General features: G+C 50.2%; 1 protein-coding gene across 1 annotated transcript in view; it reads right to left on the reverse strand.

Moving 5' to 3' along the window:
* Positions 1 to 1453: 1453 nt before the first annotated feature.
* The window catches only part of MEGF9 (multiple EGF like domains 9), a 47145-nt gene continuing 23574 nt past the window's right edge, over positions 1454 to 25024 (reverse strand). Inside the window, exons 3-6 of the mRNA XM_084219830.1 lie at positions 13405 to 13544; positions 9957 to 10100; positions 8805 to 9077; positions 1454 to 6221 (exon numbers count right to left, since the gene is read on the reverse strand). Coding sequence (XP_084075956.1) covers positions 5773 to 6221; positions 8805 to 9077; positions 9957 to 10100; positions 13405 to 13544 — 1006 coding nt within the window. The 3' untranslated portion in view covers positions 1454 to 5772. The remainder of the gene's footprint in view (positions 6222 to 8804; positions 9078 to 9956; positions 10101 to 13404; positions 13545 to 25024) is intronic.

A 25024-nucleotide genomic window follows, 5' to 3' on the forward strand; every position in this document is an offset into this window, starting at 1 on the left:
TTCTGTGGCCCTATGATTCCATGCTTACACACAGCCAGGATTTACTGGGAAATTTACTGCACTACCCTATGTTTTACAAGCTGCAGTAGCACCAGGAAGCTGCAAGGGGCAGACAGGACTGGGAAATGTGTTGTTTAGAAGCAGTTAACAACTTGCCTTTGGATAATCTGCTTAATGTTGTTTAACTTTAAATTCATTAGTTGCTCATTTGGGGAGATTACACTAAACCCTAATGCCAGGAATCCGTGTTGGAACTTTCCTTCTTCTCAAGGCAGCCTGAGATCCTCCCCACCTCAGGCAGAGTCCTAAAGGGAGTTTGGGAAAGGACTCCTGGGGAGTGCAGTGGCAGGGCTGAGCTGAGCAGGACAGGAGCCAGCTGCTCGCTGTGCTGGCACAGGGAGGGCTGATGTCACCACCAGCTGAACACGGGTCCCCCTCACCCTCCTGTTCTCACTCCCTGCTCTGGGGACCTGGTTCAGACTCAGCTCTGCCTCCTCCTCCTCACATAGTTCACCGCAAGATTCTTCCTAAGTTAAGTCATGCACAATCCAACTGCTCTGCTAATGCAAATCAGGTCTCAATAAACTCCCTTGAGTTTCACCAGTGTGGCCCTTCCTTACACAGCTCCAGCTCAGTCAAGCATCTGAATGAACACTGAAAACGACGTGCTCACTCAATGTATGAAGCCTTACCTCTCCCAGTTCTTTGCTTAATAAGGGCTGAAGAGTCAGAAACAGCTTTCACAAAAAAAGAGCCTTTAACAGTTGTGTTTGCAAAACAAAATCAATTTCCTATCTCTGCCAAGTGAGAAGGAAATGCAAGTTTTCCACAGGCTCCTCTGCAAACACTCCCAAAACTGATGCCACAGATGTGGATTCCAGAGTATCTGTAACAAAAATGGCCTTTGAAAAACATCATGGTCATGAAGAAAAATCTCATACAATATCCTCATCCCATTTCCAGCTTTGCTCTGAGGGTTTCCATGTTAGTGATTCACATCTCTGACAAAATGTGTCCATGTGAATGATACAGAAAACAGTGGGAAAACAGTCATTGCCTGTGGAGCTCCCAACCACAGCTGAGGGCTGGGATGGTTCATAGCAGACACAAGAGATCAGAGGGCTCATTTTTTAGCTGGATTTTCTGACACAGAATGTCAACTGTGCTTATGAATATCTGTGATAGAAAACATTTTTGTGCCTTGGTTCTCATCTTGCATACAGGGGCATAATGAAGGAATAATTCTCTTGGAACAAATGTTATTACTGGGATGAGATTGGATTCAATCCTTTCTGTCACTGGAAAGACTCTTGCTGAATGAAATTCAATGAACAAAAACACAAATGCAAAAATCCAAGTGGCATAGATACAAATTATATACATTTATTTTTATTCATTTTAAATAACATTCTTCTGTATAAATTCTGACATATATTCAAATCATACACTTTTTTTTTCTTTTTAGAAATGCATTTGTAAGCATAGCATATGCTTGGGAGACACTGTATTTGGATGTAGAGTGAGACTGATGGGTTTCAGATGGGAGCAAGTACAACTTTTAAGGCCCACATTTTTCTTATTTTAATCCATTCCTCTGACACATAAAGAGCAGAGTCCTGTGGGAGCTCACTCTAAAACTTCACTTTAAAGAGAAAACTATTTTTATATCCTTTATTTAAAGGAGACTGTGCAAACTTCCTGCCACATTTACATTGCCTGTAATGCTGAAGAGGATGATGCTGCACAGCAGTGGTTAACTGGCCCAGGATACCTGAAGGATGCTGGATAGAACCCCTCCTCTTTCCTAAATGCCTGCTAAGTTTGCTCAGCCTGGTCCAAGGGAATTATCATTCCAGCGGCTGACATCTCCTGACAGCTCCCCAGGGCTAGTGCTCCTCGTAGTTATTTCCAGCTACAGTGGTCCACGAGGCTGGAGATCATCTCTCCTCATTAGCTCAACCACTTTTCTGCCTGTCTGTTGCACTCCAAGTGCTCCCCCAAGCTGAGAGCCCTGCAGGCTGCCCCGAGCCCTGCCCCACCCCAGCTCAGTGCCCTTCATCTGCTCCTTCTGTCCCTTTGCCTTTTTTACTGCTGGGCTGGGCTGGCCCCAGCCAGACCAGCTGGGCCCTCACCCTGCCAGGGACGGTGCCAGGAGCTGCTTTCCCATATCCACCAGCCCCCCTGCCAGGTCACACCTCCCCTCTGCTCTGCAGCTGCTGTCCCATGCCATGAGTGCCCTTCTCTGTGACAGCCCAGCTGGGCAGCATTCCCAGGCAGAAGGTGCTACAGTGGCCATCAGGAACACCTGGTGTACCTGGATTGCCACCTCAGCCCCACTAGTCCCCAAGATGCCCTCCCCTGGCCTCACTGGCTGCTCAGCTGGGCCTCAAAACAGCCCTGAGAGTCCAATCCTGGTTTTCCTGCCCTCAGGACAAACCTCAGCTCCAGAGGAGCCTCAGGACAAGCGATGACACACAGCATGGTGCTGGTGGCCTCAGTACCCTGGCACGAGTGTTTGAGCTCTGCCACCCCTCCAGGTACAACCCATCCCAAGGTGACTTGAGACAGAACCAGCTCAGCTTCTTCCTCCCCTCCTCTGGTGCCAGGGGAACGGATAAGAGCACGGATGATCTGATTTCAAAGGCAAACATGAAGCTGTTTATTCTTTCCCTGCTGAGGCATTGATCGTCTTTCATTACTGTTGCTCCTGTGTGCCAAGGCCTGGGTGGCAGGAGGTGGCTGCTGTGTCATTCCTCCATTTGACAAGCACAGTGCCAGTGCCACATCCTCACTGTGCTCCCTGTTCAGGAACATCTTGTGCCATCCAAATCTGGGCAGCCAGGTCCCCCCGCCCAACCAAGCTTCCCATCACATTTCCAGGCTGTCTCCATCCCTTCATCCAGCTATGCAATCCACAGGCAGCAGCTGTCCCACCCTGCAGGGCATCCTGACTCCTCCTCTTCCCAAACACAAACCCTTTGGATTACTTTGGAGGTCAGAAGCAGCCCAGGTGCCAACACCTCCTGTGCTGTGGCAGGCAGGGTCTAGGAGGGCTCAGCACCTGAGCCCACGCTCAGCTGGAGCAGATGGTCCCTAGTTCTACAGTGAGACAAAATCCAAGCCTGTTCCTGTTACAAAGCAGCCCACAGTCACAGCAAAATTTAAGGAAGAGGTGTTTTGTGGCAGAGATTAAAAAATCTGCTAAAGTATTTTAGAAACATTAAAGTGAACAACCTGTCCTTCGATTTGCTTGCTAGCATCAGTCCCAGAAGCCAACACTTCCTAAATTACCTTTCCTCACCCCATGAAGTGACCAAGTGCAAGTGTATCACTAGATCAGCACCTCTAAATAATTACAATTTCCAGGAAATTTTCTGTCTTGTCACCACCCTGCTCTTTAAAAGTTTGATGAGTAACTCAAGGATTAGCAATATCCAGATTTTCTCCTCCAGTCCTCCCCCGTTTTATAGCTAAAAGTAACACTGCTCTGAATACCATGAGCCAGATTTATTACCTGAAGTATGGCACCTCACCCTGGCCCACTGCAGGCAACAGGAGCTTTTCCATCAGCTTTTTTTCCATCAGCTTGGGCCTATATGCAATTCCACATTCTGCCCTCACCATTTCCCTTGGTCATCCTCAACAATTTTCATTCTGACTTGCCATGCCTCAAGTTTAAATCAGGCAGCAAGGTTTTGAGGCAGAAATAGCATCTTTGAGGATGTGTTTGAATCACCTACTTCACCCCCTGCCAAGTTTCCAAAGATAAGAGAAACCTCCTCATAGCACTGAAAACAAATAAATAACCAACATATTCTCTCTACCATTTCTCATCTGGAGATATATTCACTTTTTCCTGGTCAGAAGATACATCCACCAGCTTCTGCATCACCATTGCCCCACCACACACAGCAATGCAGCTGCAGCTCTGAGGCTGGGCAAGAGGGAGGGGAAATACTTGTTTCTTGCCCTGTTTCCATGCAGTAGTTTGATTTCCAGGGGTGTGACAGATGGCACAGCCCCTGCCCCGAGGCACATACACTGCCTCCTACCAACCCAGGAGTTCTGTGGTGTGACCTCCCTGTGCAGTGCTGCCTGTGGCTTGTCCTCTCTGCTAACAGCCCACCAGCCTCCCACCAAAACCAGGGGACTGTGTAAAACCTGTTCCCTGCACTGTTTGTTAACAGCTGATTCCCCACCACCACCTTCTGCTACTTTAAATTCTGAAAGCATCTGTGCCCTTTTACCTTCTGAGCTTCAAAGCACACATCAGGTCCTGCGAGCTCCTCTTTCCAAAGCTGCTTCCACCCAAATCCAGGAGACCTTTGGCCCTCAGGAGGCCAGGGGGCTGAGCTCAGCCCTCCAGCACGTCCCCCCTGCCGTGGCAGCTCAGCAGGGACGGCAGTGGGATCCCTCCACACGATGAGCACACACTTGGGAGAACCTCAGCCAATGAGCCCAGGCTCTCAGGGTGTTTGTGACAGTGTATTTGCATTTTGTAGAGAGATGTAAAAGCAAGGAATACATTGGTGCATCCAGTTTTTGGACACCTACTCATCCCTAGTCATGGCAACACTGGTATTCACTCTGTATTTGAAGGAATGGCAAAATTGGACAGATACAAGTAGGGAACACTCACATTTTCTCTAAAACAGAAGTTACTCAATGACAGTGGAAGAAAAGCTTTAAGCAGTTGGTGTTTGCCAGAGGCCCAGCTCCAACAATATTGCCATCTCATTTACAGTATTTTAAACAATCCTCATGATTTTTCTTTTTTAAACAATGTCACTAACCGCTGTACAATTAAAACCTAGAAGATAAAACATGACCTGGGGAGTGGGGGAGGTTGGGGAGGGGCTCATGGTTTTGTTGTTGGGGATTTTTTGGTTGGTCAGTTGGTTGCTTGTCTTTTTTACAAATAATTACAAATACAATTCCAAGAAGATATATTACATTTTATATACAGAACACACCATTTCTATCAGGGTAGGGTATTAAGCCTGGCTTTTATTTTTACATGGCAACCCTGAGATGTCTTGTCGTCTTCCCTTGCACAGAAACTATACAAGTTCATTAACTCCTTCTAGAAAAAAATGGATTGCTATGTCTTAATAGCATCATCACCCTGTATAAATACTCAGAAAGGGAAAAGCTTAGTCTCTTCCCTAACTCAAATGTTCTTAGGATTTTTTTCCCATTTCCCTGCTTAGTGGGAACAGATAATGGTGACTTTTTCAGTGTGCAACTCACTCCTCCTACTTGCCTTTTGGTAGCACAGTGAACAATTGCTTCCCTTTTTTTCTGGTTTTTTTTTTTTTTGTTCTCCTTTTCAAATAAGTTTCTGTCAGGAATGAAGATGATGCCTTTCCAAAGATCTGTTTCCTGAAATTCCACTGTTAATTCACGAGCTACTTCTCAAACTAAAGGATGAAGACACAAGTTGGGTTGGCTGGAAACCAAGTAGCTTCTGACTCCTCATTGGGTTCTGCTCTCTCCACCCCACCACCTCTTCATTAAAAAAGTTTCAATTCAGCATAATCCAGTTTATAACAACAGTGAATTCTATGGATCTTTATGGAGAACACTGAATGCATTTCACCACACTACCTGAAATTCAGGTGTACTACACTGTCTTCTGTTCACCTGCAAGCTACAGCACGCCTTGCACCAGAGAGTATCTGAAGAGCAAATTCCTCTGCGTGGAGCCTTGGCACGGATCCTGACACCCCTGTAACTTTTTGAGAAGCAAACTTTGGAATAGCTGGATGACTTCTAAGCTTTATAATTATGCATGGGAGTCGTCAGCGTGAGCTGTCCATTGGGGGCCACCTCATTGCCATCATCTTCCAGCAGCCCCGACACGTCAGCGTTGGGAATGCTGTCATGGTAGCTGCTGAAACTGATGTTGTCCTCTTTGAGTTCAATGGTCCAAAAGGGAGCATTAAGTTTTCGGTTCTGATACTCACGGTACATGTAGACAGCGCCCACAAAGCCCATTAGTAGGACCACAACAATGATGATCACTGTCAAAATAATGATGTTAAACTGAGTCCACGAAACATCTGCGAAAGCAGAGGTGCTGTTGTCAGAGGAGCTTATAGGAAATATTGTCTGTAGAGTTGTTGGTGACAAAGTACTGTTTAGCACTGCTGTGGAAAAGGATGTGGCCTTGGTGGTATTTGGAGCTGAAGTTGTAAACTCCCTTGGTTCTGGAGTGGCTTCTACAAAACAAATTTAAAAATGATCAATAAAAAAATTTGCTGAGCTGAAAATCAAACACAAACATAAGAAATTTGACATTTATATCACAGTTATTATGGCAATTAAGGCTACACTGCTAAACTGATATTTTTTCAAAGCAGTTTAGAAAATGTCTGTCCAGGGCTGTGTGTGGGGTTTTTAAATATAATTCTGTGTGCTAAGTGCCCACGGACTACAGGACTCCTCTGAAAAGTCTGGTGCTGAGGGACAGGTGCAGCAGTCACGATTCAAAGTTCAATACAGGAGTTCATGATGACAGCAAGTCCCAGCCCAGCTCCTGTTCAGACCAGGAAAATGGGGCTTTACCAAGCTCAGCAAGTTTAGACTCTGAACCAACGTGTCCCTTGGTGTCTGTGTGGGCTGCACACTCAGACACAGCAACTCCAGGAGCTTAAACCCTTCACAACCAGTGCACCAGATGTAGGACTTTGTTCTCAGTATTATTATTTCTACTTGTACAAACAAGAAGATCAAAACTGAAGAAATGAACCACAAGTACTCAGCCATCCCAGCATTTTGCAGTAGGTTCAGTGTTTGCACCACTTTAGGTAAAAGAGCAAAATAATCTCAGTTCTGCTTTTGAATGAAGTCATACACAAACCACATGGAGATCCCCAGTCTACACAGTCACAAGCAGGAGGTCACCAAATCCCAACAAAAAAAGACTGTGGATGTCCTTCAGAAGCTTCTGAACATAGCAGAGGCCAGCTGGGATCCTGGTTTGGTTTCAGCTGCTGGCATGGGTGCCAGGAAGAATCAGAACATGGGAACTACCAGACTGTGCTCTGTCTCTTCCTAAATAGCCACGAACCTGCCTTGCTTCCAGCAGCCATGGGATAAACTCCCTTCTCAGTTCAGGAGTCAGGTTAACCTTGAGATCTCAGAAGTGGGATGTGAATTCATTATGCCTGCATCAAACCTGCTGAGTTACAGGCCTCAGAGAGCATCACAAATCTGTAGTATTAAGCTCACAAATGTAGCTAATAAAGCATTTCCTCACATGAATAACCTGATCTATTTTAGATTCTCAAGTTCAGGCAACAGGAACACTCCACAAGCTGAAGCCTCAATCAGCCAGAATGTTCTCTGCACCTACTGCTCCACAGGACTCTCTGCATCCTCTTTCCCACTCTCTTCCTGCCAACAGAAGAGCAACTTCATTTTAAATCCATGTACAGCTGCAGCAATTACAGCTGATGGTGCCATGCTGTATAGATCCAGCTTCCAGCTCTCCTGAACATCTACTAATTATGACTGAGGAGGAGAGTCACTTCCGAAGGACTAATTTTGCACTAAGTTCCATCTCCAATGGCAACAGGAGCTGGAAATATTCAGCACATGTCCTGCCACGGGCCCTCAGGGGAACTCCCACAAGTTAACTTTGGGCTGTCACATTCCCAGTTCAGGCAACCAAGAAAGAAATTCTTCTGGAAGGGGCATCACACACCTGACTGAGGTTCTGCTCAGTCCCCTCCCTGCAGCAGCTCCTCTGTTCCCTCAGGCTGATAAGGACACTCAGGGTGCTGAATGCCAGAAGACATTTCTCTATGGCATGACAGGCAAAATTTTGCAATAGGAAGCAACATGACAGGAGCAAGAAGTTCCTGGAAAACCTCTGGCTTTGGGAAAAGGGCAAGAGGAATTCAGTCATCATTTCCAAATTCCTTCACCACCACTCAATCTCTGGCAAAGCTGTAAGTAGGGAAAAAACAGAACCAAGACAATGGCTGATTCACCAGCAAGGAAACAGCACTTTTCTGGGCTTTATGTGTGAGTCAGCATCAGCTCAGGGCTGGCAGGGAGGCCCGGGGTGAAGACATTTCCTGGCGCTCCCAGGAACGTCACGGTGAAGTGCCGGGCTCTGGCCCCGGCGCCGCTTCCGGGCCGTGACACGGCGCTGCCTGTTCCGCTCCCGGGGCCCTGCCAGCCCTCCAGATGTCCCAGGGCAGCTCCTTGAGAGCAGCAGCTGCTCACTCAATGGGCTGCTTTGGCAGCTTTGACGGGAACCTCAGATCCAGCTGCTTGATTGAAGCGCCGGCTCTGCAGAGCTGCTGCTGCCTCCTGCAGTGGAGCAGCTCTGGCAGGAGGCCACGCGCCCAGCCCTGGGGAGGCTGCGGTGCTTGGCTGGGTGGCACAGAGCCACACTGCACCAGGGTGAGTCCCTGCTGTGCCACCAGGGTCTGGAATCAAGGTGGTTCCAGAGCTAACTCTAAACCACCCTTCAAGGCCAGGAGGCACCAACGACAGTGTGCTGGAATTGAAGGTGGTGGAGTCCCTGTCCTCTTGGATGTGTTTAAAAAAAGCCTGGATGTGGCACTCAGTGCCATGGTTTAATTGATGAGGAGGTGTTAGGTCATAGGTTGGACTAGATGATCTTTTCCAACCTAGTTCATTCTTTGATTCCATTACAAAGATCTGGTTTTCTTCTCTGCACCAGAGGCCAGATGAATCTAAACTAACACGAACAATTACCAGCATTCCCTCTCCAACCTTTGGCCAGCTGCACAGTGAGCCTTGACACTGACTTGAGCAGCATTTTTTACCTTTCCTGGTGCAGTTGGTGCCCTCGGAGTCCCTGCTGTAGCCCTCCTGGCAGAGCTCACAGTGGAAGCCCGTGGTGTGGTACAGGCAGCCGATGCACTCGCCGCTGTCGGGCCGGCACACGCTGGGGGACAGCGCGGGCTCCACGTTCCCGTTGCACTCACACCTCGTGCAGATGCTGTCTGAGTTGTAGTAGCCCTTGTCACACTGGTTGCAGTTGAGGCCAGTGTAGCCTGGTTTGCACTTGTCACACCTCGGGACGCTCTCGCCGGGCTCTGGAGAACACAGAAAGCAAAGCAGTGATGTGCCACAGCCCCTTGCAGAGACACCCCTGCCGTGGGGTTTGTTCTGCAAGGCACCCTGACAAAAATCAGCAGCCACAAGTATTGACCAATCTCAAATTCTGAGCTGAAAACACAACTTTTGAACTGCAGCACTTTCTCTGCTAGTAGGGAAAAAAACAGCTTTGTGGAGTTCTGATGCCTTGTACCAACTCCACAGAGCAAACTCAGCACGTTGCTAAGGAAATAGATTATTATTCCTGAACATTTCCATCTCAAACAGGCAATTTCAGAGAACAGCTGGAACTGTATCAGGGATGCTTGCAATCCAAAGGAACTTTTGGGCCTATACAAAGCCAGAAGCAGCTTGCTTGCAAAATTCATTAGGGAAATATCAAAAAAAGTCTTAGATATGACTATTACAGCTCTGACTTGTCTCAGTAACATGGGGGAATCTCTGCATGGAGTCCCATGGAGATGTTCAGAAGCAGACTCAGAAGTATGGAGGGCTACATGGCACTGCTGAGCACCTCCTGCCCCCCTCCTGGCTGCCACCAGCTCAGCAGCTTCTCTGCAAAACTTTGCAGGCTCTTCAGAGCAGACTGCAGCAACACACTGGGAGCTGGAACCAGACTTTAAGATCCCTTCCAAACCAAACCATTTTGTGATTCTGATCCCTCCCCTGCACAGCTGCTCTCACAAGAGGCAACACAAGCACCAGGGACCCATCACAGCAGGTGCTGCTTCCAGTGCCCACCAACAGGAGCTCCACAGGCTGTAAAACACCTTGCTGGGCTGACACACTCTGAGGGGCAATGTAGCTGAGGAGAGCAGCTTTCATGATGAGGAATTAGAGCAAAACAAGAGCCTCACCTAAGTGGCAGGTGCCAGTGGATGCCACAGTGGAGCAGGGGCAGTGCTGGCAGCCGTGGGCAGGCTGGCTGCTCCGATAGAAACCCTCCTTGCAGAGCTCACAGTGCTCCCCCTCCGTGTTCTCCTGGCAGTCCAGGCAGGTGCCTGAGGAACAGAGAGGAGAACAAGCAAACATTCAGCAGCAGGAACTGGAGCAGAACATTTGGAGCAAGAATCCACGTGGAACACACTCAATTATCAGAGCTCACAGGTGGTTTTGGATGCCCTCTGGCCAAAACATGATCCTGGCCTCTTATGACCTTCTGATGCTCATCTCCTCGTTCCACACACACACAGATAATGTGAAAAAGCAGGTGGCCCCAGCAGAGAGGCCCCACAGTTCACCACTAAAAGGTCACTGCAGGTAAACACAAGTTATCAGTGTAAAAATTCTCCTCAAGGAAAGCAGTTTCAGTTTGCATTTGTACCAGTGAGATGGAACACTGATGCTCAAAGTCCCTCACTCTCATGAGGAGTCCCTGAGGTTTATACCTTTGTTTTTTTGTGTGCAGCCTCTTCCTGTACACCTGGGCTGGTGGTCAGGGGTGAGGACATGCCACTGTCCTGCATTGGGGGCAGGCAGCTCCATCCCACAAGCATGGCTCCAGCTCCTCCATCCCAGGACAAGGCAGCAGCAGTCACTGACCTTCCCAGAGAAGAGGGGGCTCACGTGAGCCACCTGCCCTTCCTGGGGAAGCCCCTGAATCAGAAACTCAACGTGCCGTGTCTTCACAGACACTGTCTCCTAATGGCCTCCAAATTGTATTTTGATACCACTGTGACCCAGAAGAAAAATCTCCTTAGTTACAAAAGCACAGCCTCTATATAAAGCCCATCCATCACCAGGAACATGCTGTAATTCAGCTGGCTCCTCGGTGAGGTGGCAGGGAGCTGAGGGAAGATTGGATTAAATCCCATGTACCAGAGTCTGCAAAGGCAACAGCCCTTTCTATAAATTGGGGTGGCCCAGAGCAGTGGGAGAGCACAGACAGATGCACTGAGCTGACCCAGCAGCGCTGCTGGGGGATGGGAAGTCTCATATCAACATCAACCACAGGAAAAAATCCTGATTGAGGTTTGTGCTGACTGTTCGAAAGACCACAGCAGATTTTCTTATTAATATCAGAACAGTCTGGCTCCTTCACAAGCCCGACACGGCTGCTGCTCCTCAATTCCCACAGTGATGACTCCACAGCCAAGCATCCCCAGGCAGCCTGGCATGTCCTTGCAGCCAGCCCTGCTGCCAAGGGCAGGAAGCAAACCCAGGAAGCGGCTGATTCACCCACCCAGCAGGGCCCTGCCAGCACCCCTTGCTCAGCGTCACCTCCCACACACTGTTTGCTCTTCCCTCAGCAGCCTGTCAGGCACGAGCCAGTGGTTTTTGTGGGAGAGATGTCAGGTTTAGAAGGGAAAATTATCTCTTGTGCTTGGTTTCTCCAGCTGCAAACCTGGATCAGCTGTTTCAGTGGGATGGATGTCTTGGACAGGGCAGTTCATCTGCAAGGCTGCCTTGGACAGCGCTCCCCAGGCTCTAACAGGGGCATAAATCTGGAATCACACCTGTGTTGCCTTGGTCATTTCAGGACCAATGTCTTTCCCATCAGCAGAAATCACCCATATCCATCTCCAGCAGCCCTGCAAATGGCTGTGTTTCCCTGAGTCAGCAGACTGCTCAGCCAGGCAGAGCATGCACAGGCATGCAATCAGGTAACACTGTGGAGAGCCTTAATAATTAATAGCACTTCTCATCCTGATAATGCCCTCAGGAAGGATCAGACCTCACAGGACCCCAGCTGGGAAGCACCAGCCCACCTCAGTGCACAGACACAGCACGGAGTACAAGGGTCGTGGCAGAGGAGGTGCTGTCAGCTCGGGAGCTCCTGCTGCCCAAGTTATTTATTTATGCCCAGTAATTTCAAATATTCCTCCTGGCCAGAGTGATGCCAAGCAGGAGCTGGCTGCAGAGCCAGCAGAGGGAGCCCAAAGTATAGCATGAGTGGGAAAAAACTTTGAAAATTGGACAAAGACTACGCAGAATTGATGTAAAGCTGGGGAGGTCACACAGAGTGCAGTCTCTGGAGCAGGGATCTGATCTAATTTTTAATCAACTTCGTTCTCTGTTCTGGTTTTGTTTGGGTCCCTCAGCCATAAAGTTTTTGTCAAATCAACAATAGGTCATTAAGCAAAATGAGGGGTTTTCATTGCAATGCTGTGGGCAGCACTGGGCAATCCCAGCAGAAAGAGCAGCCCCATCCCAGGAGCAAGGTCTGGGCTGGGTTTTCTTTGATAAATCAAGAGCAGGAGGAACATTGAGGCAACAAAAAGGAAGAGCAGATTATCCTCCTCCTTCACAAAACCCACACACCCAGCTCCAAATCAGTCAGCCAGCTGATGTGTGCACAGCTTTAGTGACAGCCTTGTATCCCTCAGTACTGGTAGGACATAAGCACACAGAGTTCAGTAGAGCAGTGAATGCAGTAATTCATCCTCAAGGGAACGCAGGAATTCACCCCCAGGGAGCACAGACCCAGTGCCCACGGACCAGGGCATTCCTCTGCTGCAAACACACAGCCCATGAGGGAGCACACGGGCACAAATTGCCCAGAAACACCTGAACTCATGAGCTCTGCCTCTCCACCAACAAATTCTGCAACATTACTTTTAATTATTATCCCTTTCTAAGCTCCTGGATAAATATTACAGAACTGCCTTTCAGCCTGGAAGTTTTGAGGAGAATTTGGAATCTGAAGTGAGTGCTGTGGCTGAAATGGGGGCTGTGCAGGCAGCCCCAGAACTGTGCTCCTCAGGATCCCTCCTCCCAGGAGATGACAAAGCAATTAGGCTCCCCCTGCCCTCCCATAAGCTGTCCAAGCACAGGTGTCTTGACATTTGCACTCCATCAACATCTGAGTGAGAGACAGTCAAAGAAATAATCAGGGAAAATTAACAAGGCCAATTTATAAGAAGTGGGCAGTATTAATTAGATGCTGGCAGTTTTTAGCAGCTCTAATCCTGTTATCTGTGGCAGCAAGTGCCCTTACGTCAGTGCCAGCACAGGGTATGTTTCCAGGTAAACAGCAGCTAAACAAAAGGTCTTTAAAAGCCCATGTTGTGTGTTTGTGTAAGTGCAGAGAACAATAGAGCCCCAGTTTTTGATACGGGCTGCTGAGTTGAGGCTCTGCACTGCAGCCTGGGCTAAAGCACACAGCCTTCACTGCCTTCCTTCAAAGGAGACCAAGCCCGACCTCGCATTTCCATTTCAGCTTGAAGGTAAAAATTTTGGTGTGCACAGCAAAAAGATGTAGATGAAGGGGATAAGAGGAGAGTGTGCTGAATGAGAACAGAAAAACCAGAGACAGAGGGGGGAGGTGAAGTCTGTACCCCCATGGTGACAAGAGGACATCATCACCTGTGGAGCTGTCGCAGGTGTGGGAGAGGTTGTTGCACTGGCAGGGCTCACACGTGCTCCCATTGAACCTGAAGTAGCCCTCACTGCACCGGTCACACTTCAGGCCCGTGACACCAACTTTGCACTGGCACTTCCCAGAGCTGCAGAGGGAAAAACAAACAGTGAGATCTGGCTGTGCTGGGAGCCATCCAAGGTACAAACCTGCAGGCAGGGTTTTGGACTCCCTGTGTTCCTTTCTGCTGGAAGCAGGACATGAAACCCAGGAGCAACCATTTCCAAAAAGTGATGGGGACTTCAAGAAAGGACGAGTGTCTGCCAAGCCAGTTGCCCTGACAGCAAGTTCCAGCTGGGACCAGAAATCATTGCTCATAACAGAAAGCCTTGGCCCAGAGCCATTCCCTTGAATCAGCCCCAGCAGATGCTCCCAGCCCCTCTGGAGTCCCTGTTCCACCTGCACCAGCCCTGGGTCCTGCAGGACACTGGCACACCCATGGTCACTGTGCCTGAACCATCCCAGAGCACCCACATGGCTCATCCTCTCCCCTCCGCAGCAGTGCTGAGCAGCACCTCCCAGATTTTTGTGTGAGCAGACAATTCCCTGCTCACCACCTGCTCTGCTGGCTCCCCTGGGAGCTGGGGCAGCAGCTCATGTGTCCTGCTTGGCTCCAGCCAGGGCAGGTGTCAGCCACCTGCACTCCCTCCTCCTCTCCTCCATGATCCCATTTATCCCTTCCCCATCTCCACGGGCAAGGCCCCTCTCTCCAGCTGAATTCTACCCAGTAATGCCAGGGAGAGACAAGAAAGGTTTCTCCCCTCCCCAGCAGAGGCTTCCACTCCAGCTGACCTAGACAGGAGCTGTTTACTTGGGCACAGTGTGACTGCAGGGAGGGTGGAGCTCTGCACTGTGAACACACAGGGCATTGCTGGTGGCTGCCATGAGCAAACAAATACCAGGAGCTATAAAAAGCAAAGGTTACCCTCATTCCTTTGGTTTTCTGTGCTACTCTCTGCACACAGAGAGCTTCCAACGCTTTGCTTTCATAACAGACTTCATACACTGGCAGCATTTAGCTCAACTCTCAGAGGAATCCCAGGAATGGAGAAATGCTCCTTCCCATCCAGCCCTGGGCACAGCCACTGCTGGAGGTGCCTCATCCCACCTGGGCACACTGGGAACAGCCAAGCCAAGGCACAGAGAGCACCCAGTGCCTCTACACATCCCCAACAGCCCAGGAGGCACCTGCAGAACCCCAGCCCTGCCTGCTGCAGGGAACCACGACAGCAACCCAGATAAACAGCATTGGTCTCCTCCAGGTGATGGATTTATCTGCAGAGGGGTGATACAGATGGACACACAGACAGCCCTTCCATGCTGCATCATCCTCTGAGCTCTCCCCTGTGTAACCTCCACCCTGTTCAAACACCTTTGAAACACCTTTTAAAGTCAGCATTTCAGGGCTCACTGTGCCTGCACAAAGCTCATCCATTGTTCCCCCTCTCCTCCTGGAAAGACTGAGCAAGGCACAATTTGCACCTAAAAGCCTCCAGAAAAAGCTGCTGATTAAAGCTAATAGATCTTTGATGCACAGTTGATGTGTTGTTTTTAACTAAAACAGGCAGTAGATTGTGATGTTTTGAACAAGACATTGCTTCTGTTAGAAATTAGCATAATTCAGTATTTGTTGTTTGCTTGTTTGTTTGTTTGCTTGTTTGCAAAAGGAAAAGGAACTACTCACCAAAATATGGGCCTCAGCCCAAGGGGCTACACAATTAAATACCTGTAGAATCTGAAATCTCAAGCATATTTAATGGCCTGATTACAAGAAGAAGAAAGAAATATGATGTTTCCTTGCTCTCCAGGCCATTATCTGGAAGTGCAGCAGGCAGATGCAAAATTCAAAGGCATGCTGGTAAGCAGCTCAGTATGTTTGGCTAGTAAGCAGCTCAGAATGTTTGACTTTTAAAGAGCTTTTCACAAGACCCAACATTAATCCAAACGTTGTCACAGTGTTTAAAATAAGCCCAAACAAAAAGCAGCTTTTTATTATTTGCTCCTGACTGCTACTGCTATTCCTGTAAGAGGGCAGGGGCAGGCAGGGAAAAGCATGTGCTGTGGGGAGGAAAATCTGATGTTTAGCCTGAAAACACATCTTTTGGGGATGCAGCACATGAGCAGGGTTTTGTAGGATCAAGCATTTGAGCTGCATCATCTTCACCCTCCCTGGCTCCCTCCTGGAGTTCAGAGCTCTGTTTGACTCCCTCGTGTCCCTGAGCCAGCCTTTTTCTCAATGACACCCTCGTCTTCCTCCCTGCTTCCACACAGACTCCCATTTAATTTCTTTCAAGGAGGTTTATTTCCCCAATGACCCTGCTGGAGCTCAATTCAGCATTTTGGGGCACAGTCCCTTGATTTTACTCGTTAGCTTAGAAATAACAGGAAAGAAAGCTTAAAAAAGAAGAAGAGGAAAAAAAAAGACTGTTTGGAAAGTTTGGTTTGAATGCCTCTTGAACAGACCTTTTCTCAACATGTTACACATGGCACAGAGCCAAGTCCTGCATGTGCAAGAATTAAATCACTCAGCAAATATAAAGCTTTGCCTGTGGTCATTGCTTCCACAGAATAAAGCCCCCTTACAACACTCCTTTTTATAGCTCCAGCCCAGCAAAGTCTGTCAGACACTTTTTAAAGCAAAGGTCAATGATATAAATGCATTGAAACCACAAAAAAAAAAAAATCCTGTTAACAGACCAATTGTGCCCATAAAAATCCAGAAATTTGAAAGAAAAGACCCACAGTTTAATACTTGCACAGTGAGAACTGAACTGGATTTTGAGTATCAGCCAAGAATTTCTTTTTGGGGGGACGTGGGGAGAACGAGGGGGATGGGAAGAGGGAAACGTTTTGATGCAGCAACATCAATTACTCAACTCCACTTCAGATGATGATTAACCCCTCTGAAGCCAGCCAACGTTCAGCTCTCACAGAGAATTGATACAAATATCTGTGGGGATAAAACCAGACTTCCAGTAATCAAAGTCTCCTGCCAGCATTGGTTTCTACCAGATTTTTATGAATACACTCACTCTGGAGACCGTGTAGGTGGTGTGTATCACCATCACATCATCCATCAACTTTACAGATGTTTCCTCCTGATTAAAACCATCACCAGCACGTGAGGCACTGGCCAAAGGAGCAGGCAGTGATTGCTGGTCAGGGCACAGCCACATCCAAGGCTTGGATCCAGCATGGAATGATGTGATCCCCTGGGGACAAGGGCCACATGGCAGGTTTGGGACCCCCCCAAGGCAGGAGCTGGTTCACCTGAGCAGCCTCAGGGTCCCTGTTCTGCCTCAGGACACAGCCACTCCAGGCAGCAGCATTCCCACAGTCATGGGCAATGCAGTGGAAATAAAATACTGGGACAGGGGACGGTCTGCACCCCAAATTCTGCCTGCAAAAAGCCAGCCTGGCTTCATATCCAGTCCCCACAGCTTCCTTCCACTCCTCTCAAGGGGAGAGAGCCACAGGATCCCATCACTTTCCAAGTGATTTGTGCCACTGGTGGCAACCAAATGTTCCCTGAGCTGGGATTTTACACAGGGCTGCAGCTTTACAGGTACAGAGTCAAGGGGACACACCAGAGACACCCCAGCCCTCCCCTGGGCACTGGTAAAGAGGACTGCAGGCAGTTTTGACCCCACCTGGAAGTGTCTCAGGAGCAGGGCACAGAGAACAGGGAACACAGAGCATCCTGCAGATGATTTCCTGCCAGCTCTGGTGGCTGAGGAAGGACAGAGTGAGGGGCTGGGCTTGGGAGCTGGGGCAATGCCCTCACTGTGCACAGACTGCACAGGAACTCAGGGCCTGACCACAAGGGGAAGAAAGCATTAAAGTGGCTGTGATGTGAGACAGAGCACAATGTGCAGCCACATCTGCAAGGAGTCTCCACTCCTCCTCCACAGAAACATCTTGATTTTAGCAGGGACATGACAGGCACAAGATGGATGGGGGGATGAAGGACCATGGCCTTAGGGGCTGTTGGGAGACAAGCTGTGCACAGTTAATGGTCTCACAGAAAACTCTCAGCAAGCTCCAATCATTCCTCTGCTTCCTTTTCTTATTTTTCCCCCAAGGAGGAGGAATGGAGAAATTAATTTTGAGTATATTCCCAGACACCAGAAAAGCCTCAGTCAGAGCCCAGGGACTCCCTGGCCATGTCAGACCCAGCCAAAACAGCACAGCACCAAGCTCTTGTGCCTTTATTTTCAAAACATATGAGATTGGTAAGATTTTGGGGCACAGGCAGAGAAGGAGGGAGCTTCCATGCATCTCAAACCAGGGTATGCCCTGCAGATGAGCCATCCAAAACCTACAACAAGAGTTTTTCCAAATCTATTTATTGTTTTCCTTTGAAGCCCAGAGCACACACCCAGGTCAGCATCTCCCCAAGCAGCCCCAGGAGAGCTGGGCAGGGCCACACTACCCTAAGAAAGAGGCAAGGGAGAGCTACACCAGCCCTTCCCTGGCCATCCCCAGGTGCCATCTCCAGCTTCACCTGTCCCCTGGGGAAGGCCCAATGACAGCAATGCCCCTCAGCTGTCCCAGCAGGGCACGGGGTGTCCCTGGAACAGCCACAGTTCACAGCAGCAGTGGCACTGTGGGAATGAGGGAAATCGCGTTGAACCACGAGCATCTTTAAAACAAACCCCATGAAAAGGCTTTGTCACACTTTGATGGGATAAGACAAAAGGATTCTGTGCAAGATTAGGAGGATTCAGAAGAGACGTCTCCAAAAATGGCGCGTTCCTCCAGGGAGCCAGGCTCCTTCAGTGCTGCTTTTCTGTGGTGTCTGACAGCAGCCAGGGCATAAATCTCTCTTACACCTTTCTGGGCAACGTGGAAAAGTTCACATTTGAAAGCCAAACGCTCCAAGACACTTTGGTGGGCAAGCAATGCTGTTAACACTCAGAATCACAGAATCATTCAGGTGGAAAAGGCCTCCACAATCACTGAGTCCAACCTTTGACTGACCATCCCCAGAGCACCGAGTGCCATGCCCAGTCTGCTGAACACCTTCAGGGATGGGACTCCACCACCTCCCTGGGCAGCCCCTTCCAATGCTGCACAACCCCTTCCATGAAAAAATCCTTCCTGATGTCCAACCTGGTGCAGCTTGAGGCCACATCCTCACAAGCACCCTCAGAGCCCCCGTGCTGCCCTTTCTGTCAGTCAGTTATTGCATAGCAGCACGTGGGGAAGGGGAGAGCAGGAAAAAGCCCCACACTGGGTTTCCCCTCCCCACTCCCTCAGCTCAACCCAAAGCTGCTGGTGGCTGAGGTGGCTCTGTGGGAGAGTCAGTGGGGCCAGGGCCAAGCCCTGCAGCAGCCACCCGCTCTGAGCCCCTTTGTGGAGGGCACAAGAAGCAGAGCTTTATGGGGGCCAACACTGGCCCATTGTGTGCCACATTCCTCACTCCGTGCTGGGCCATGGCAGCTGCTTTGTAGGGCAGGAGCAGGGACACTTCACAGCTCTGAAAGGCCACTCTGTAAATGTCAAAGGGCCACCTTGTCTGGCCACCGCCGCCTCCGCAGCCCCAGCTCCCCCAGGAGCCAGGGAAAGCCAGGATCCCCAGGCAGGGCTCTGCAAAGCCAGGATCCCCAGGCAGGGCTCTGCAAAGCCAGGACTCTCCAGGCAGGGCTCTGCAAAGCCAGGAATCCCCAGGCAGGCTCTGCAAAGCTGGGAGTCTCCAGGCAGGGCTCTGCAAAGCTGGGAGTCTCCAGGCTGGGCTGTCCCCTCCTGGTGAGGTGCCCTTGAAGGAGGGGAGGGAAGCAATGGGAAGTCCACACTGACCCTGGAGATGGAGGTTGGATGGGATCCTGCACAGTTCCATGAGTTCCTCACTCCCAGCAGAGTCTCAGCCTCAGCTGGTGGGTGCTGCTTTCCCAGAGCAGCCTCTGGGGATCATGTGCAGGGATGGGCCAGGGAGCCACAGTGCAGAGGAGGACACATCAGTGGGGTGCCAGGGAGATGGGCTGCTCTCCACTGAACACATTCACTGTGCCCAAAGGGGTCCCTCCATCCCCCAGACCTCTGCTGGTGCCTCTGCTCAGACTCAGGGTACAATCAGTGCCTGCAGTACAGGCTGGGCACCACCCCCCAACCAGAATTTAGCCACAAAAGCTTGAACAGTTGAGCCCATATTTCTTTTTAAGGGCAGTCAGTGCTTGCCAGAGCAGCAAAGTTTGCAACAGACAACACAGGAACGGCAAAGCCTGCTCAAAAATCCCCAAAATAACAGGATTTCTGAGAAGCCATAATTACCATAGGGGAGATGATAACAATCCACATTTCCCTGCTGCTGTGTCCAGTCACTCATTCATTTCCCACTCCTGCCTGCAACTGAATAAAAATGGGTTCAGGTGCCTTTACCTTCCTGTGGGGGGAGAGAGGAGGAGGAGAGCTAATCAGATGTAAAGGATGTGAGAGGCTGGAATAGGGGAGAGATTTAGATAATTAAACCATGCAGAAAAATAGGCTTTAACAGGGTATTCTTCTGCTTTTCTGACGTCCACATGTAATAATTTCCGCTACAAAACAAGATCTGTTCTCTGCAGAGTGATGCTGACAAGGCATTACTGGGAGATAATGAGCCACCAGTTGTGCTCATCCAATCTATAAAAGGGAGAGCAGTCTTTTTAAAGAGAAAAAGGGGGTTTGTCTGGTTTTGGGGGGGTTTTAAAGCACAAGTCCTTGAGGATTTCAGCTCCCAAGGTCACATCTCCAAAGGGGTGCAGTGCCTGATGTGGTTTACTGGATTGCTAAAATACAGCAGGATGGAAAGAGACCCCACGCAAAAGAGACATTTCAGAAGTGTGATCACACTCTGCAGACAGAAAATAAAGACTTTATCTATGCAAAACAACAACTCCATCACTTCCCCCAAATAACCTCAGGGGTCTGGGATGGCCAGCAGCCCTGCAGGCCAGTGAAGCTCCACAAAAACCTTGAATTTCAATGGACCTGCATTTCCTAACCGTTGAAAAAACTCCACCAAATCCTGCCTCACACGAGGTTCAAGGTGTGTCCAGACTGTGCCACACCAGGCTGCCCCCACAGCCTCTTTGCTCCTTCCCACATCCCACCAGCTCCACAATCCCAGCGTGTGGCTCTCCCTGCCCAGCTTCCCAAGGTCCCCCAGAACCCCCAGCCCTTATCCAAAGGCCTCAACAAAGCACTTGGCCCAGTGCTGCTGACCTTACCCTCAGCAGCCAGGCTCTTGGGGTCACAAGATCAGCCCCTCCACACAGAACCCCACCACAAAGGCAGCACACAGGGATGTCCCTCTAGGGGACAGCCATGCCCAGATGCTCCCAGGGACACTCTGCCTTCACTCCTTTTAACATGAACACAAAGCCTGAGGTCCCCTGGAGGGGGTAATGCATCTCTGAATTAACACTTGGGCATTTATATGTGTGTGTTATCGGTTTTTTCTTCCTCTTTCTCCACTGGAAAGGAGTGCCAGGAGCTCTCTCCCACATGAGTTCTGCCAAGGCTGCAGCACAAGCCATGCAGGAATTGGGAGCACAGGGCTGTCTGCAGCAGCAATAAGGAAAGGCTGCTGGATCAGCAGAGAAGCAGAGCACTGCACCCTTGGGCATGGGGTTTCAGCCCACAGCAACCAAAGGAGACCAGACATCACCTTCAAGCTGTCTGCTGGAGCTTCTGCTTCCCACTGCCCTTCTACTTGTGGGGAAACTGAGGCACAGGCAGAGGGAGCAACTTAAACTGATCCACAGACCCCAGTTTAACAGGCATCTGTTTCCTCTAGGGACAATGGCAGCATATGTGCATGATTAGCTTAGAGCTTTTTAAGGGAACTGGAAAAACCTAACCCAGTTTAGATGGTTAACCTGGGTTTAGGTAAACCATGTGGCAAAGCTGTGTCAGGGGAGGTTTAGGCTGGGTATCAGGAAAAGGGCCCTCCCCCAGAGGGTGCTGAAATGTTTGGGCAACACTCTTAGGCACAGGGTGGGATTGTTGGGGTGTCTGTGCAGGGTCAGCAGTTGGACTGAATGACCCTTGTGGATCCCTTCCAGCTCAGAATATTCTGTGATTCTGTGATCCCTAAAACCTCCAGCAGCCACAGCTCTCCCCTTGCTCCCTGGCAGAGGTACTGCTGCATCACTTTTCTTCCCTAGAACCAGGACAAGTTTAAAAAACAAAACCTCCCAGAAAAACAGGGAATTGAGGGCTGAACCCTTCTGCCAGGCAGCAGCATCTCTTAGCAGCATCTCTGCTTCACAGCTCCACTCCTCATTCACATCCCAAACCCACAGGAGCACCCACGCAGGGCCAGCTGCTCATGGGCTAAACACACTGCCCCCACAGCTTCAGGAATGGAAGAGCCACACACACCCCAGTGCTGGGCTAGGAAAAGTTGGGATAAACACCTCAAAGGAGGTAAATCCAGGTCAGCCCTCCTGCAGATGAGCTGGGTCACACTGGGCTGCCCTGGGCCAGTGTCTGCAGTCCCACATGGGGATGGGCAGTGCTGCCAGCAAGGTAAAAATAAACAATCCAAAAACTGCACAGTCATCTGCCATCTCCTCTCCCCAGGAGGGGGATGCTGCCTCAGCCAGGCTGGTGCTGCCTGCAGTCCTGGTGCTTCACACCCCACAGCCAGAGACCAGCTTCACATGGAGAATTATCTCCGAGTGTGTTCAAAGACCTGAGCCTGCACAGCTCCTCACGCCAGGGCACGAGGTCTGCACAACCAAAGGCTTCCTGAAACAAACCTCCTTCCCTCCCCTGCTCATCCCAGCTCTGTGTAGCTCCCACTGCCCTGCTCAGCTGGGGACACAGGTGGCACTTTGGGGGACAAAGGGTGCAGAGGGCCAGAAGCACCATGAGGAGCCCCAGCGCTCCCACTGCTGCCCTGGCTACTGGGACTGGAGACCACCAACCCCAGCCTGCTCCTGCTGCCTCTGCCTTGGGGAGCCAGAGATGAGAGCTCAGGCACAGCACTGCTCACAGGAAGGAAAAAAGGGACCATCCCACAGGGAGATGTGGGCTGGCCAGCCTGGGCATGGTGACCTTCTCCAGCAGCACTGATCACTTCCACTCCCCCAGCAGGCTGGGAGGTTCTGCTTTCTTCAGAGGACACACAGCACAGCCTTCAACTCAGGGGTCCAGAAGATGGTGAGAGATGCACCTCTTGGCTGGGACCACATCCCCATGGGCTGAGGCCACTGCCAGGCACCCTCCCCACTGTCACTGTCCCCAGAGCAGGAACACAGCCCTGCCAGCCCAGCCTGTGCACCCACATGAGTCACTGTCCCATTCTCCACCACTCTGACCTTGACCATGGCCCTTGAAACTTCAGCTTCTTTCTCCACCCTTCCTCCATGGACTGTGAACACTTCCAGGCCACAGCTATCTTTAGCAAGCATCTGCACCGCATCCAGCCCAAAGAAATGTGATTTTTTCTGAGGTTTCTAGGCGTTAACCACAGCAGGGACAATTCCCTCCCCTCCCCAAGATGTGTCAGCCCTCTCTGAGCAGCCCAAGATTCCATCCAGCCCCTCAGCTTGAGCCACACACAGCTTTTCATCTAACAAAAAAAACCACCCAAACCAGAGCACAGAAACGCTCTGCCATCCCACAGGGGGATCTGTGTGGATCTTCCTAGATAATCAAATTTAAACCACCACCAAAACAGACCTTTGATTAGCAGCCATGGAGCCCATTCATAGCGACAGCATGTCAGGTCAATGTTCACTCCCAAAATCAACTCTGTGCCTCAGGAAAGGGATTTGTTTTAATTTTTGTTTGATGGTCTGCATTTGAGGTCTAGTTAACAAACAGGGGACTTGGGTTGCCATCTGGCCAGCCCAAGAGCGTGCTGAGAAATATTACCAATAATTATCATATGGTGGTGCTCTAAAAGGCACTTTTACAACAGCCTGGGTGAGCTGACTGAAACCTAAGAGGGATCTTTGTGTGCCCTGAGGGCTCGGCCTTTGGGCACTCTGCCCCTCCAATCAGCCAGCCTTAAAAAGGGTCAGAGTCCAAAATCTCTGCTGCTGTTTCACCCAGAGCCCCACTGCAACAGCCATGGCTCTCCTCTGAAGCCTCACACAGGAATTCACTTGTGCAAGTGGAGCTGGGCCGGTGCTTTATTAAATAAATAAATTGTACAACTTACAGGATTTTCCATGTCAACAAAACAGTAGCTGGTTGCTGGTATTGGGCAATGCCTGCGTGCCTCATCCCTGAGCAGAGACTGCCTGAGGGACACTGCTGCTCCTCCAGGGACTGCTCAGCAGCCACCCAGGGCTCCCAGCACAGAGCCAAAAATCCCTTCCTGCATTCACACACCCATTTCCCTGCGATGCAGGAGGGGTTCTCCCACCCATCAGGCCAGATCCCCCCAGCCCTGGTGCCTGCCCCAGCCATGCCAGCTGCAGACAGGCAGGAGCTGTGCCCAGCCTGGTGCCCACTCTGACACAACAGGAGCAGGGGGAGCACCTGCCCTGCTGCCCTTTGTGTCCCACTGTATTTTCCCACACACATCACTACACCAGCCCTTGTGATGCCCCCAGCCCTGTAACACAGACAACTGACCTATTTTTCTCTTTTTAAACACCCAGAGGTCATCTCTGTCTGCAGCAAACCCCTCTGAGGCAGGAAGGGAAACAGAGTGATCTCTGTTAGCAACATCCCCCCTCCCCAAATCTCCCTCCACATCTTGCCCTGTGCTGTCTCTTCTGAATGGCTGAGAATGAGCATCTCTCCCCCATGCCTCCAGGCTGGGAAATGGTGCTGAGGAGAGGCTGGGGAGGTCCCTGCTGTTCCTGGCTCCACACAGAGGCTCCAACTCCACCTCATTCTCCTTCACAACTCAGAGCATCTCACCTGAAGCTCCCAAGGGCGTTCCTTGGCTCGCCCCATGCAGTGAGACATGGGGAGACACCAGACATGTCCATGCTTCACCCACTGCCCAGTAACTCAGAGCTGGGGTAAGAATGCTCCCCTCCAGTTAACCCAGTTGCTCCTGCAACGCTTTTCCTCCTCTCCCAGTTCCCAAGGATAAGATTTGCCCCATCTGCCTTTCTGCCCAATTTGCCTTTCCAATAGATCTGACCACAATCACACTTTCAATTCTGTGGCAAACCCTGATGCTTCCAGGCACATCTTCCCATACCTAAAACAGCCACTAAAAAAAAAAAAAAAAAAAGGTGACAAAACTTCATACTTTCCACCCTCAAGAATCACCTCTTTTAGTAAGAAGGTCACTTTCCTCAACTGGAGAGCTACTTTTAAGATCTGAATTGTCAGAGCTTATGCAAGCAGAAAAATGCAGCATAGAAACAAAAAGGAAGGACATCAACAGAGGGTTTGGTCGTTTGGGAAAAGATAATGTATAAAATAATTACAGGCAGCATGTCCCTGCAGAGCATTCTGACTCTGACTCAGCCCCTGTCCTGGCAGGGAACTGCAGGTGCTCAGCACACGCTGAGCCCAGACCCAGCCCTAGAAGACAATAAGGCAGCAGGAGCCTGGGAAGGCTGCAAGTTGCTGCAGGGTGGTTGTTGAGGTCTCCTCCAAGGAGAGACTTTG

Source organism: Fringilla coelebs (assembly GCF_963513975.1).
Source record: "Fringilla coelebs genome assembly, chromosome: 21".
NCBI lineage: Eukaryota > Metazoa > Chordata > Aves > Passeriformes > Fringillidae > Fringilla > Fringilla coelebs.